Below are 15682 nucleotides of genomic sequence, written 5' to 3' on the forward strand. Positions count from 1 at the left end.
AAATGAGCTGGAGGCTAAAGTGCAAACCCACAGGTTTGATGTAAACACCGAATCTGCACTTGTCTGGACAGCCAGCCAAAGAAGCAAGGTAAGCTTTCTATCTGCGTCACACTGTGCACCCAGTTTAACTGTGTTGCTGCACTGGTGAACTTTTTACTGCAGCACAGGCCTGCAGACAGCCAACAGCAGTACCAGGCTTCGCCACAAGAGGGCAACAGCGTTACAACAATGGGCAGGGTTTTTTTTTTTAAAGAAAGACAACTCAATAAAAAAAAATTTTTTTAGTTCCAATTTCTATTTTGTCCATTTTGAAAGTTAGGTTTAGATGGCGAAAAGATGAAACTTGTGATGGCAATGCAGACCCATCACACCCTGGTCACAACCTGTTACAACTCCTCCCCTCTGGTAGGCGCTATAGAGCACTGTACCCCAAAACAACCAGGTATAAAAACGGTTTCTTTCCACGCGCTGTCATTCAAATGGATGCTTTACACTGTCAAATAAATCCAGCCATGTTGTATATACTGTACACTGTACATATACTGGTACGCTCTGTCATGTCCATCTGCCTCATATCAGGCATGTTACCTACTAACATCTATTTCAGCATCTCTGATATATTCTCTGCACCACTGCACTTTATTGCCTCTTATTTTGCCTGTATAAGTCAATCCTTGTGTATACATCTGAAGATTGTTGTGTTGTGGTGTTGTTATTCTATGTTAAGTACACCGAGAGAACCACAAAACCGGAGTCAAATTCCATGTATGTGCAAACCCATATGGCCAATAAACATGATTCTGATCTTTCAGCTACAGCAGAAATAACAAAACACTCAGTGGGCCTCTATATTTCCTAGAAAGGAATTTAGCACTTATTTGCATATTTCAGTCACTTCTCTCTAACTCTCTCTCCCTCTCCTCAGTGTGTTAACACGCACCACGTAATATATGGCTGATATGATCTATTACAACACTGCTGAACACCCAGCACCCAAAAAAAGTCTCATAATTTGTCCCAAATTAATGAGGTTTTTATTCATTTACACCGATTGTTCTGGACACAGTAGCAGTTCCGTGCTCTGACACATCAACACTGCTTTGTCTAAAATAATTAGTCTTGCTTCCATGATGCCACTTAGGCGAAGAGCGCACCGAGTCTTACCGTAATCCTTTACAGTAATGGGGATTTCCGATCAGAAATGCTAACCGAGTCCAGAGGACCAATGAGTGTGCATGTGTCCACGCATGTGTGCATACTCTTCCTGGTAATGATGCTAACAGTGAATTCATTCACCCCACATGTTAAGAGCCGAGCATCATTGTGTTAACGAGAGCTACTAAACAGAAAAAGAGAAGAGAGAGAGAGAGAGAGAGAGAGAGAGAGAGAGAGAGAGAGAGAGAGAGAGAGAGAGAGAGAGAGAGAGATAAAGTAGCGTGGCCTGCAGAAGTCTTGCTAAGGATGGTGTCAGGCCCTGTGATGGCCTGGCAGCCTTTCCAGGGTGTCTCCCCACCTGCTGCCCAGTGACTCCTGGTATAGGCTCCAGCATCCCGCTGCCCTGAGCAGGACAAGCGGTTTGGATAATGGATGGACCATGCCAACTCTTTCAGCCATCCTCATTAAAAGCACCTTGAATTCGGGTAAATTTTGCTCAAAACAGCTACCAAGAGTTGAGTCCTACAGACACACACTGTGACTGGGAAGGTGGATGCTTGGTGTTTCATAAGGTATGCTGCAAACCAGGCTCATCCTTAACCTTTTTAGCGTTGCTTGGTTTGCCACATGGGTGAACAATTCCAACAGCATAAGAAGCTGCGAATTAGAGAAAAGTCAACATAGTTCAATTTTATGTTTCATTTCATTCTACAGGCTGGACGGTTTGGAGACAAAAAGCAAGAGAGGCGAGATTGAGATGGTTTGGACATGTGTGGAGGAGGGATGCTGAATATGGAGCTGCCAGGAAAGAGGGAAAAGAGGAAGGCCAAAGAGGAGGTTTATGGATGTGGTGAGGGAAGACATGCAGGTGGCTGGTGTGACAGAGGAAGATGCAGAGGACAGGAAGAAATGGAAACGGATGATCCGCTGTGGCGACCCCTAACGGGAACAGCCAAAAGTACTAGTAGTTCACTTACATTTCTACCTTTTGAGTTTTGTTACTTGCGATTACTCTGGTTATCAAGTTACAAGAAAACAACACACAAAAACATGTGCATCAAGTATCTGACCCCTGTTCATGAACTGAATGTTGTTCGAACCCCTATTTTGGTCAATTTTGGAGATATTCCGAGTTTAGTGGTCTATTTTGTGCTGGTAAATCTTGTGTTTTCGTTAGAGGAAAGCCTTGTTGAACCTGCACCTCATATGTCGACCAAAAGATAGTCTCTGCCTAACAACAGAGTTTTAACACCCCATCAAATCATTAAAAAAATTTTATTTTTCCTCCCACGGTTTAGATGTTATCCTTTATAATGTGTCGTCTACCTGAAGATGAATCCGTGGTTTTTCTCCATTAATACTTATTGCATCCATCTGGACCATGAGTCAGGTTACATAAGGGAGACTGGAGATGCTTCTCCATATGGCATCACGAGTTTCACCTTTAATGTCCTGTCCTACGTGTCTGCAGTCAAATCCCTTACACAACAACGGGGTTTCTGATTTAGACCCACTTCCAAATAAAACTCCATGAGTCTCTTGATCTCCTTCTCCCCGACATGAACTCTTAATCCCAAACTACTGGCTCTGTCCTCTGCCCACTAAGTCAACATGCTGCTTGTCAATGCGGCAGGGCTGTCAGACGGGGTATGAGAATACATAGTTAGCAGGGAGGGAAGTGTTTATACTGGAGTGTGCTTACACTGTGTACACACACACACACACACACACACACACACACACACACACACACACACACACAGTGGAAACCTGCCCAGGTATAAGTTGACGTAAGACCTTAGGAAGGTGAAAGCCAACAGGAAGCAGGTGATGATGTCACCAGGTGGGCATCTGCCTGCCAAACACCAGGTAAAGGTAAAGTCTGCTGTAGCGACGGTTCTCTTGCTCCCATCCTCTCTCTCTCTGACATGCTCTCGCTCTAGTTTTCTCTCCGTCTGTTTTCCTGTCTCCGTCTTTTGCTTTTTCTCTGTCCCTCCGTGGTAAGGTCGAAGAGTCAACAGCGACAGGGTTAGAAATCGGTAATCAGACTTAACTTTTCATGTCTTTTTTCTGATTCTAAACCTTCTCAGCTGTGAGGGCGTGGCCTCATCCTCATCAATATTCATGAGCTGACCTCTGAGTGACAGGTACATGCAAGGGGTGGTGGTAAGGGGTGGGTGTGACTTCAGACACGGAGGATTTGATCTGATTGGCTGTATGTAAATGAGAGAAAAACTGAATTCTGTTTTATACTTAAATGTACAATTATATTTTTTCAGTGGAAAGAAAAGGTACAAAATACATGACAATTAAAGTAATAAGTGATGTTCGAAATTATTAGCGTTTCAAGAAAAGGATGACCCCTAACGCCTTTCCTCCATCCTCCCTTGTTCCAGGGGCCTCGTGTATCAATCGTTACTATGGGCAAATTTTTTGTAATTTTTTAGCCCTCAAGACTGTCTGACAGACAGCAGCAAAGCATGATGGTTATTTGTAATTCCTTCCTCCTAACATCTATCGTCTACCTCTTGCAACGAGCAGTCGCCCAGGCCTGCAAAGACATCAGTGTTAACCAACTGGTGTCTGAATCCAGGGCTTACCCCGGTTCTACACTGGTCTCTGAGACAAACTCCAGGGCTAAAAAACCCCCACGGGTGGTGTGTGCGCACAAATGTGCCCATAGTAACGATTGATACACGAGGCCCCAGGTCTTTTCCTTTTTGTGTCATCATTCCTTTGTCTCTATCCCACCATTTTTCTCACCTTCCCTCTCCTCCTCAACCTTTCCTCTCATCCTCCCTCCATCACTGTAATGGAAAAATGTCAGCGCCTTCTTCAGCGGCGAGACCTCTGACCCTATCCAAGTGCTGGGCAACTGCTACAGAGACTGTGTGTGTGTGTGTGTGTGTGTGTGTGTGTGTGGGTGTGTATGTGTGTGGTTGAGAGCGAGAGTTAGAGAGACATACTCTTATCACTCTTAAATGAAAAATACAAAAAAAAAACAACATTACACACTTTCAAACTCTAATGACAACCCCCCCCCCCCGACACAGACACACACGCTAATTGTCACAAACAAAATAAGAGATAAAGAATAAGAAAACAGCGAGGCAGGCAGAGACGTCTACCCCCCCCGACCTACATTCTCAGTCAGTGGTGGGCTATGTCAGTCTCAGGGCTGATCTGCCAACAGTTGCTTCAGAGTTATGGGGTCAAACAGATTCCTCCACTCCAAGGTCATGTGACACAAATGCCCTGCATTCTGCTCCTCAACCACAGAGGTGTGCGTGCGTGTGTGTGTGTGTGTGTGTGTGTGTGTGTGTGTGTGTAGGTATGTTGGGAACAGTTTGCACAAGTGTTTGGACATGTGTGTGTCCATCGTTTGTACATGTCATGGTACATGTGCGTGCCTGTGTGTGTGTGTGTGTGTATATGTGTGTTTGTGCAGGTGTGTTATCCTGTGAGCAACTGTCTACAACCTAAACGGTCAACGGGCTGCATTCATGTAGCACTTTTCTAATCTACCGACCACTCAAACAGCTTTACAGTGTACGCATAACATCCACCCATTCACACACACGTTCAAACACTGATGGTGGAGGTTTCCATGCAAGGTGCCAACCTGCTCATCAGGAGCAGTTAGAGGTTCACTGTCTTGCTCAAGGGCACTTCGGCGTGCTCTCGGGAGGAGCCAGGGATCGAACCAACAACCTATAATTATAATATACACTATGTCTGGCTTGTGCTGTATCAGAACGAAGTGGATGTTTTATCAATATGTCCCGCTTTAATGATCGGACACTTTGGCTTCCTTTAAAACCCCCATTTGGTTTATTTATTTTATTTTTATTATTATTTACTAATTTTTTCTCTCATGTCAACATTTCCAAGAACGTTTTCCAATCAATGATCATTCCAAAGAAAATTATGTATTATTAATTATAGAAATTTCCATTTTATTATAAGAAATACGGATCAGGATTAATACTGAAGTCATTCCTTCCTGTGTTGCAGTCAGGGCCAGATGTGACAGACGGACACCCTCAGACAGACAGACACCTTCAGACTGACAGACACCTTCAGACAGATGGACACCTTCAGACAGATGGACACCTTCAGACAGATGGACACCTTCAGACAGACAGACACCTTCAGACAGACGGACACCTTCATACAGATGGGAGTCCTTACAACACAGATGCACCCATCGATCGGCTGGTGACTGGACTCGGTCGATTTTCAGCTTTATCAGCCATGACAGGCCCGTCATTCTCCGATATAGCCGAGTCCGTCCTGGCCCAAATTACATGCACGCGCTGCACGATGGTTCACATTGTGCACACACACACACACGCAGTTGTTTACTAAGTAACCTGCAGACATCTATTTCAGCCTCTCTGATATATTCTCTGCACCACTGCACTTAATCACCTCTTATGTCACCTGTATGAGTAAATCCTTGTGTGTATATCTGCAGATTGTTGTGTTGTGTAGTGTTGTTATTCTATGTTAAGTACACTGAGAAAGCCACGAAACCAGAGTCAAATTCCACGTATATTGTGTAAACCTACATGGCCAATAAACATGATTGTGATTCCGATAGATAAAGTGGGATATACTGCAATTCATTTTCAGTTGGATTTTATTTGCACCAAAAAAAAGCTTTGGCCAGTAACCCGGAGAACCGTTTTATTTTGAGATTTGTTTGACAGAGTGAGACCTGTGGCAGTTTGGGAGGGAACCTGGGGGCAGTTTGGAGAGAGAAGATTTATTTAATAGTCAAATGTTTTATTATGAACATACAATTGAAATTTCCAATAAAGAAAAAGTACAAAAATATTTGAGTATTCTGTCAATTATCTACTACTACTACTACTACTACTTTGGGCCGCTCCCATTAGGGGTCGCCACAGCGGATCATCCGTTTCCATCTCTTCCTGTCCTCTGCATCTTCCTCTGTCACACCAGCTACCTGCATGTCCTCCCTCACCACATCCATAAACCTCCTCTTTGGCCTTCCTCTTCCTCTTGTATGTCTATTCTGTGTAAGTACATGGAGCACTACGGAGGAGCCGCAGTCAAATTCCTTCTATGTGTAGGCCTGTACATCCTTGGCCAAACAAACTGATTCTGAAAATTGCAATCAGTGCGTCTGTACTTCATAAGCCACAGACAGCATCAGTCCATAACCTGTGGTGACAGGAAGGCACTCATCCAAGACAGGAAATAATCCATCAGTCAGTGTGGCCTGCTGTGGAGACCTGGACCACATTAACACCCGTTCAGCCAGACAGAGTGAACAGGGATGCTAACAGGGTATCCGCCCCGCCTGCACGAGACCCATAAGCCCACTTACGTTGATGCTACTCTGTGAAACCGTGAACAATTTTGGTTGATCCTGCTGTCCACATTAGTGCCGATTACATTCCTCCACGGGGATCACTCAAGTTCAGCTCATCTAAAGTAAACCTGGTGTACAACCGTCCTCACAGCTGCTCCACACTTTAATTTTGGTGACGCTGCATTACAGACCACGTTTCTGGACAATGCACAATGAGAAGGGATGAAAAAAGGAGTTGGCTGGCTGAAGTCCAGCAATGCTAACACCGCTACACTATAATCCTACGGCCTTGCACACATCCTGGAAGTGCGTTTTATGTTTTTAGTCGACTGAGACGGTTTGTCTGCATCACAATAATTCATCTGTATTTTGTCTTGGGACACGTGACGTCTGTCCCCAAACAACCGACCCAGGCCGTGCGTGGTAACCTTGTAATATCTCCACCAGTTAACCAGGATTACTATTTGTGCGAACTCCACGCTAAACTAACGCAATAACAACATTTCTGATACGTGGTACTCCTGCTGTCTTAATCAAACAACAGATTTCTTGAACTTTTATTTTTTTCCCACTTTCAGCCATACAAGCCCACAACTGCCTCAGTAACATGGAGGCAATTCTGAGAACCCCCCGACAACGAAATATTAACTCAGTTAGTTTAGTTTTTTAAATGGCTTAACAGCATGACCCCAAGAGAGATAACGCACACCACTACCTTACTAGCAGCAGCAACGTACCTTGATGAGATGCTTGTTGACCCATTTGGTGAAGGTTTTCTTCTGTACCCTGTCTCGCTCATCTGTGAGAGAGAGAGAGAGGGGGGGGGGTTAATTACATAATGTAAATCCAACAGGACCAGTGCATACAGAGCGATTATTCCACAGTAAACTCAAACATGACCTTGCTCTCCATCTGTGACCCCTCACATATTTGGGGTTACTGTGTGTGATGTGTGAACCCAAATAGGCCGTATGTTGAAAGGATTATACAGCGCTTTTGCTGTTACTACACTCTTCATTTCTCTCTCTCACTCTCACACACATAACAAGCAAACAAACACACACAACATCTCCTAGATGACTCAGCCATCTTACCAGAAAGAAACTAATGGCTCGTTGTTTGTTTCTCGCAGCTTGTTTAGTTGTGACAGTGAGCTGCGACCCCACAATTAAAACCAAATTAAACGCGTGCCTTTCGGCTGACTGGCTCACACCACTTGCCGGGTCGCTGGGCGCCCAGTGAGTGGCCGTCTTACAGTCTGACAAGACACACTGGCGCTGCGGCCTTCAGTCATCCTGTGCTGCTTCATTACTGCAAGTGTTTGCCTCAAAACCTGAATCAAAGCGTCTTTGGTAGTCGTACCAGTGAACTTCTGAAGCGTTTTTGATTTTTTTTTTATTCTCATTATTTTGTCTTCTCTCCTCGTTTCAGTCAGTTGCCTTGAGTACTGGATCACATTCACCATCAATCAAAGCAGAAGCCCTTTAAAGTACTGTGGTCTATCTGAGAGCCCGCCTCTTAGCGCTGGTCTGTTTTGACTCTAAAAAGGCTCCTATAATCTTTATTTTCCTGCATTTCCACCTTCTAAAAGACCCCCCCCCCCCACCCCCATCTCCACACTCCCTCCAACTGCGCTGTTCCACTCCTCCCGCTGCCTCCTGGTTTTTATTTTGGTCTCCATCGTCTGGCTGTATCTAACCAAAGTGCAATCTGCAGCCCCGGCCCTGCGTCACCGACGGGCCGAGGGAGGGGGTGAGACAGCCCGGCCCAGAATAGAGCCTGACGCCGGAACACAACCCCGTTATCTTTCCACCTTCCTCTTCCTCCTCCTCAGCACAGAGCTTGTCTTCCTCTCCTGACACTCACTCTACCCATCTTATCAGTCCATCTGGGAGGAAAACACAGAGCCCTTCATCGCTTCCTTCCCAACACCTCTTTCTCTCTCTCTCGCTCCCTCTCGGTGATATTTTCCCCTCCTCCTCACACACAAAAGCAAATGTTTTGTTTATGTAAGATGAATTCAAATTTGATGACAGACTGTGGGGGGAAACGAGATTTAATCTGCTGTCATTACAATGCTGTTTGCATGCTCACAAATGAGACCATTTTCACCATGGTTTTTGTGACTACCAGCTCCTTCAACTGTGACCTACAGCGGCAGAACAGGATAGTCCCTCTAGTATATGAGACAGCCCCCCGGCCAATCAGAAAACAACCCCGGCTGCAGGTATTTCCCCTTCCTGCTTATATGATTACACAGTTGCCATGGTGACATTGTGACAGCAACCAGTAGAGTGTAGCGAGGCGGGCCACCTCACATCCTGCTTCAACGACAGATCTCCACGTTCTTCTCTCGCTCCCTCTCCCATACGTTGTAGTATCACTTTCTCACACACACACACATGCACACACACACACACACACACACACACATGTAATGACTCACTGCGAGGAATTTGCAGAGAGGGTAAGGCCCCTGGGCAATGACACCTATTTCAACATGCTCTTGCAAAATAGTTTCACCATTATAACAGGCCTTGCTCCATAAACCTGCCCGGGTAGCCGAGCTAGTTAGCGTGGAGCGCAGGCTAGCACGTCTCCCTATGTTAATTAGGTCAAACTCACACACCTATCCCTCCATGATACTGGACCAAAGCCAAATCAGTGTGCTTCTTCCTGCCTGTACAAGTGTGTGAAGCTCATGAAAGCAACGGCTGTAATTAAGGAAAATGAATTATGGAAAACTAATTTGTCTGACCGAGAGTGCTGAATGAACTCCACCGATAAAAGATCGAAAGGCAACTCAGTTGTTATAGTTTGTGCGTGTTGGTGTGCATCAGTGTCAGCCACGGAACCGTGCTCCCCAGCCACTAAAGGAAGGCATTGTTCAAACATTAACAACATCGCCCAAACACACACATTCAGACACACACTACCTGTCGTTTGCCTCGAAAACGACACTGATAGATGGCGCCCTGATTTAGCATAGCCGCTGACAGCAGCATGTGCACAAATCGTCACCGTTCAAGCCTTCATGCACGCACACGCGCACACACACACACACACACACACACACACACACACACACACACACACACGTGTTGACAGCGCTGCAAACTGGCCCACATGGACAGTGGCAGTATGTAAACAATAAAATCAAATATAGCACGGCTCCTCTATGGACACACACACACACACACACACACACACACACACACACACACACACACACACACACACACACAGCTACTGACCTGCACAGCACATGAGAGCATACAGGTGAGCATTGAGATGACTTTCATTCCTGTAGTCCGGCCACATTTTCCAGTTTTACACTAACGTCTCTTTTTCGGAGTCCCGTTTCAGAAGGCCTTCGTTTGGTGGAAACAGTCCATAATCCAGCTCAGAAGTCAGATAATTATAGCTCGGAGAAGTCTTTGGCTGAAACTATCTCCATATAGCTCGGGAGCGTGCAGATCCGCGGTGGGATTGTTGCCCTCAGTGAACCAGCGGAGGGCTGCACAGCAGGAAGACACGTGGAGGGGGTCGTGCCCCCCTGCCGCCCACCTTGTTGCTCCCTCTCTCTTTTTCTATCTGTCTATCTGTCGCTCCCTTCATCCTCATCACTCTCTCCCGCCGCGGTTCTTGCAGTCGCTGTCACTTCAGCCACTCTTGGCCAGACGTGGCCTCTCTCTCTCTCTCTCTCTCTCTCTCTCTCTCTCTCTCTCTCTCCCCAGTAGCAGTTGCTTTGACACGTGTGTCAAAGTCACAACGGCTCCTCCCCACCAAAAAGGGCCGGCGTCCCTCCCCTTCTCTCTCTGTGTGTGTGTGTGTGTGTGTTCTGCTGCCTCACCAGTCTGTGGCAGTGTCTCTCTATCAGACTCTCTCTGTGTTTTTACGTCTCTCTTCTTCTCACGAACACAGCCGAGATGCTGAGCTCTGAGCAGATAACGGGGGTTTAGCAAAGAGGCAACTGTGCTCGAGTTTTGTTTTTGCTCTCCTTGCCACAGTTGATAACATTCACTCAATAGTCTCTCTCTCTCTCTCTCCCCCCCCTCCCCACTCTCTCTCTCTGTGCGTGGCGGTGATGGAAAACCCTCTCGCTGAGATGTGGTGTCCTGCAAGGCTTTTTGTCAGTCAGCATTTCTCCCAATTATTTAACCATTATTTCACCAGGCAGGGCGCACTGATGCATTATTAAAGGTTTTCCATAAACAGTCCGAGTATTTTTTTGGAGTATCCGTGTATTGTGTGTGTGTATATGTATGTATATGTGTATATATATATATACACTATATATATCAGAAAGCGGAGTACACGGGAGGTTCGTTGTAGTCCAGAGACAGAGTCGGTGTCGGTTGACTAAAAAGCCAGCAGAGAGGTGAATGAAAGCGAAGCCTTGACATAAGACAGGTGTTGATGAAGTGCCAGCCTCATCCCTTTGTGATGATGTCATCCAATCCAATCTGCTGAATCCACTCGTTTTTTCCTTTTTAAAATGCCAGCGTGTTTAACGACTCAAGCCAACAAACACACACATGTATGCACGCACACGCACGCACAAACACACTGCTCTTTCAAGTCGACATAACCCAGACCCACACAGGCTCGTTCATATCTGCTTCACCCCGGTGTTTCCTTTCCTCCGCCCTCCTTCCCATATTTCCTCAGGGAGCGAAAAGACAAATCTTAACAAACTTCGTTGGTAGAAAAGTCTCAGAGCAGCCACACAACGAGCTCTCCCCCTCGCTACAGCCTCAGTGGTATCGATGGGCAACGTGTGTGATGAAGAGCTAGTGTGAGGAGAGGCCTGCTGGCGCTGGTCGAGTGATGTCATCTAATTTAATACAGAGCGGAGAGCAGACCCCACGCTCTCTCAGTCCCTATTCACTCACTCCTGTGTGTGTGTGTGTGTGTGTGTGTGTGTGTGTGTGTGTGTGTGTGTGTGTGTGTGTGATTCTGTTGGCAAAAAGTCCCTGATCAGATTTCTGGACACTTTCCAGACGGACACAATAAGCAGTTACCATGAAACAAGAGGCCTTTAGGAGTCCTGAACAAACACTCCCTAGCACCAGTCGCACAACACTGTGCGTCGGCTATCAGAGACACAAACCATGACTGTCCTGCTCTTGTTCTCTCCATCAACAGCTCATGTTTATATAAACATCTCTCTCTCACTCGTTCTGCCACTTGGACTCAACCTATTCTCTCTCTCTCTCTCTCTCTCTCTCTCTCTCTCTCTCTCTCTCTCTCTCTCTCTCTCTCTCTCTCTCTCTCTCTCTCTCTCTCTCTCTCTCTCTCTCTCAAAATAGCGCCGGCATCACAGGCGGCACCAGTGTTAATAATTCCTCAGCCGCAGTGTTTCACTAAAAACGCCGAGCTAGAACACAAACAGTGACTCTGCAATGCCAACAGCTGCGGCAGCGATGCTAACACAGGCTTAAGCCAGAAAACGTCTGAGAGCGTGACTGCCGATGTTATCACCCCCCCCCCCGAGGGGTCATGTGACCTGGCCAGGGAGCCAGGGAGTCAGGAAGTCAGCGGCAAGGTCAACAAAAGCAATGGCAAGATCCTTCCTTGTAATCTGTGGTAGCTGATTGGCTGGAACAGGTGTATGTAGGACTCGATTACATACACTGATGATAATCATACACACACACACACACACACACACACACACACACACAACACAACACACAACTGACAAGGCGAGACAGTGACTCACACACTTGTACAGTCACGACAGGCTCAGACAGAGGAGTGTGTGGACACACACACACACACGTGCGCACATACACACACTCCTTTCTCTCTCTCAATCTCTCTGTATCTCTCCAGGCGTCAACACGCTTCTCAGGTAGTTGCGTCCTACTCCAGCGGCCTTGCTCCTTCTTTCCTCCCCATCCCTCGTTCTTTTAGGCCTGGTTCTCCTTTCCTTCGATTTCCACTCCTCTTTTAGCCCAAATTGTCCTTTTCCTCCATTTTCCAGGTTCAGTCGTTCCGTTTCGCTCTCTCGTCTTCCGACGACCGTCAACACTAAAAATACCCGACTGAGCTTATGTCACTACTAATACCAGCCAGAGCGCTTATCCCTCTCTCCCTCCTTCTCTCTCGTTATCACCACTAATCTCCCTCTCTTCCCCTCGCTCTCTAGCCTCTCTCCCAACACTTTGCCTTTCCCTCCGTCTCATTCAAGCGGAATTAAACCGGGAGGAGATCTCCGTCGTCTCCTTCTCCTTCCTCACTCCTCTCCCTCTGGTGGTCCATCGGTTTGTCCATCCCTCTTTCACTTTCAGTTTCTCTCTCCAAGTGACATCCATGAGCCTGTTTGCTCCCCACTGCCCCCCCCGTCTCCTCAACAGCTCCTCCCCATCTATCAGTTGCTCACATTGAGTGATTATGATCTTTTTCAAAACAACAGATCAAACACAACAACAACAACACATGTAAGACACTGACTTGCCCATCACATTTTGAAACACAAAGCCCAGTAAATAAATAATAATAATAGTAATAAATGACAAATACTAAAAATAGACAAATGGGGGCATCCAGGTAGTGTAGCGGTCTATTCCGTTGCCTACCAACACGGGGATCGCCAGTTCGAATCCCCGTGTTACCTCCGGCTCGGTGTGGCGTCCCTACAGACACAACTGGCTGTGTCTGCGGGTGAGAAGCCAGATGTGGGCATGTGTCCTGGTCGCTGTGTTAGCGCCTCCTATGGTCAGTCGGGGTGCCTGTTCAGGGGGGAGGGGGAACCGGGGCGAACAGCGTGATCCTCCCACACGCCACATCCCCCCTGGTGAAACTCCTCACTGTCAGGTGAAACTCCTCACTGTCAGGTGAAAAGAAGCAGCTGGCGACTCCACATGTATTGGAGGAGGCATGTGGTAGTCCTGCATCCCTCCCCGGATCAGCAGAGGGGGTGGAGCAGCGACCGGGATGGCTTGGAAAAGCGGGACAATTGGCCAAGTACAATTGGGGAGAAAAGGGGGGGGGGGATCCAAAAAATAAAAAACGGACAAATGAAGAGCAATAACATAACACAAGCTAGACTTTCTTTACCCCTGTAGGAAAACTGCAGTGTGAGGTGCAGCGTCTTACAAAGGGACATTTCATTGCAATGAAGAAGTGGCTGCAGCCTAATCTAATCCATGAAACATGCTGATCAAATCCCAATAAACACAACTGAACAATACGGCATACTCAAATACCCACTTGTATCTCCACTGGTATTTTATTGTGCAATTCTCTACTTCTGCATGTGTGCGTGCATTTGTTTCTTTGTGCATTTTCCTTCATTTGTGTAAAGTCTAAAATACAAACGCGAGCATTAACATATACTGTATGAGTAGGTGTACTGTGTGTGAGTAGGAGTACTGTGAGTAGGAGTACTTTAAGTGAGTATGTGTCCTGTAAGGGAGTATGTGTCCTGTGTGAGTAGGAGTACTGTAAGTGAGTAGGTGTACGGTGTGAGTAGGTGTACTGTAAGTGAGTAGGTGTACTGTGTGAGTAGGAGTACTGTAAGTGAGTAGGAGTACTGTCAGTGAGTAGGTGTACTGTGTGTGCACCTTTACTTCAGAATAGAAGTAAAATCAGCCAGGATATAGAGTATCCTGCTGTGCTCCTCATCTCATGCTAACTAATCCTTCCCAATTACCGACCAAACAGATATCCTGTTAGTCCAGCAACCCCAACTCAAAACTACCTACCCCCACCCCTCCCACCACGCCACCACCAGAGGCTATCACTAGATTAGCACCACATTCAAATTTGGCCTCCCACAGTGAGCAGAAAGCCTTGGTGGTCCAGCTAAAATTAGCAAGCTAGCATTTGGATAACACAACACCTTCTGATGACCGATACCCAAGGCTCAGCGTTTTCAGTTTTAATTTTTCAAAGCCATCCAGCATGCCGAATTTCGCCACAAGAGGGCACTGTTACATAACCTCACACGAACAGGAACAACATTTGGATCCGTGGAAACATAAAATCTGGGTGAAAATCAGTTTAAACCGATCTGCTCCTTTTAAAATATCTGGGTATTCTCTGGTGAAAATCGGTAAAAACCGAAAACACTGAGCCTTGCCGATACCATGTACCTGCAGCAGAATGTACCGGGGTTAATCGAGTCATCATTTAGTTTATGAAATGTCAAAAATACTGATGAATGCCCTTCTCAAAGATATATCTTAAATCAATTTATTTAAATGGTTAATTTAGTTTAACTAGTTTGAACAGCAGATCCATTTTACAAGGATATGAATCAGAAAAAGGCAAGCGAATCTCGGCATATGTGAGGATGTAACCAACAAAAGTTGGGTGTTTTTACTTGATAAATAATTTAAATGATTACCAAAATCGATTAATCTTCTGTAAATCAACTAATCGATTGATCAACGAATCATTTATGCACTGAAATCTCCAACATACTTCCCCAGGGTTTTAGAGTTTGAACACTCACTGCTAAAAATTCAACTTGGCTCACAGTGACAGAAAAACCTCTGAAGGGTGTATGAAAGTGGTTTGATAGAAACCCAGCAGTTGGGGGCATCTGGGTAGCGTAGTGGTCTATTCTGTTGCCTATCAACATGGGGATCACCAGTTTGAGTCCCCGTGTTACCTCCGGCTTGGTCGGGTGTCCCTACAGACACAATTGGACGTGTCTGCGAGTGGGAAGCCAGATGTGGGTATGTGTCCCAGTCGCTGCAATAGCGCCTCCTCTGGTCGGTCAGAGTGCCTGTTCGGGGGTGAGGGGGGAATAGCGTGATCCTCCCACGTGTTACGTCCCCCTGGTGAAACGCCTCACTGTCAGGTGAAAAGAAGAGGCTGGCGACTCCACATGTATTGGAGGAGACATGTGGTAGTCTGCAGCCCTCCCCGGATCGGCACAGGGGGTGCAGCAGCAACCTGGATGGCTAAGAAGAGTGGGGTAATTGGCCAAGTACAACTGACAATAGGAGAGAAAGGGTGGGGGGGGGGAACCCAGCGGTGGGTATTTGGACATCAGAAGCATGACACACAAAGTAGGATCAATACCAATGAACTCAGTGAGAGATAATGGGGACAACATGTATTCAAAATGGCAATCTCTGTGGTACATGCTGAGGCACAGAGGTGCAAGTGAAACCAGCGTGGTTTAAATGTTATGTCAACTGTGACCAATGAGCAAGCACTATATTGCTT

The 15682-nt window shown here is 46.4% G+C and overlaps 1 protein-coding gene across 1 annotated transcript in view; it reads right to left on the reverse strand.

The window, feature by feature from the left end:
- Positions 1-15682, reverse strand: part of macf1a (microtubule actin crosslinking factor 1a) — a 302357-nt gene that overhangs the window by 190324 nt on the left and 96351 nt on the right. Inside the window, exon 2 of the mRNA XM_056298025.1 lies at positions 7234-7295. Coding sequence (XP_056154000.1) covers positions 7234-7295 — 62 coding nt within the window. The remainder of the gene's footprint in view (positions 1-7233; positions 7296-15682) is intronic.

This window comes from Lampris incognitus, chromosome 18, assembly GCF_029633865.1.
Source record: "Lampris incognitus isolate fLamInc1 chromosome 18, fLamInc1.hap2, whole genome shotgun sequence".
NCBI classification, from domain to species: domain Eukaryota; kingdom Metazoa; phylum Chordata; class Actinopteri; order Lampriformes; family Lampridae; genus Lampris; species Lampris incognitus.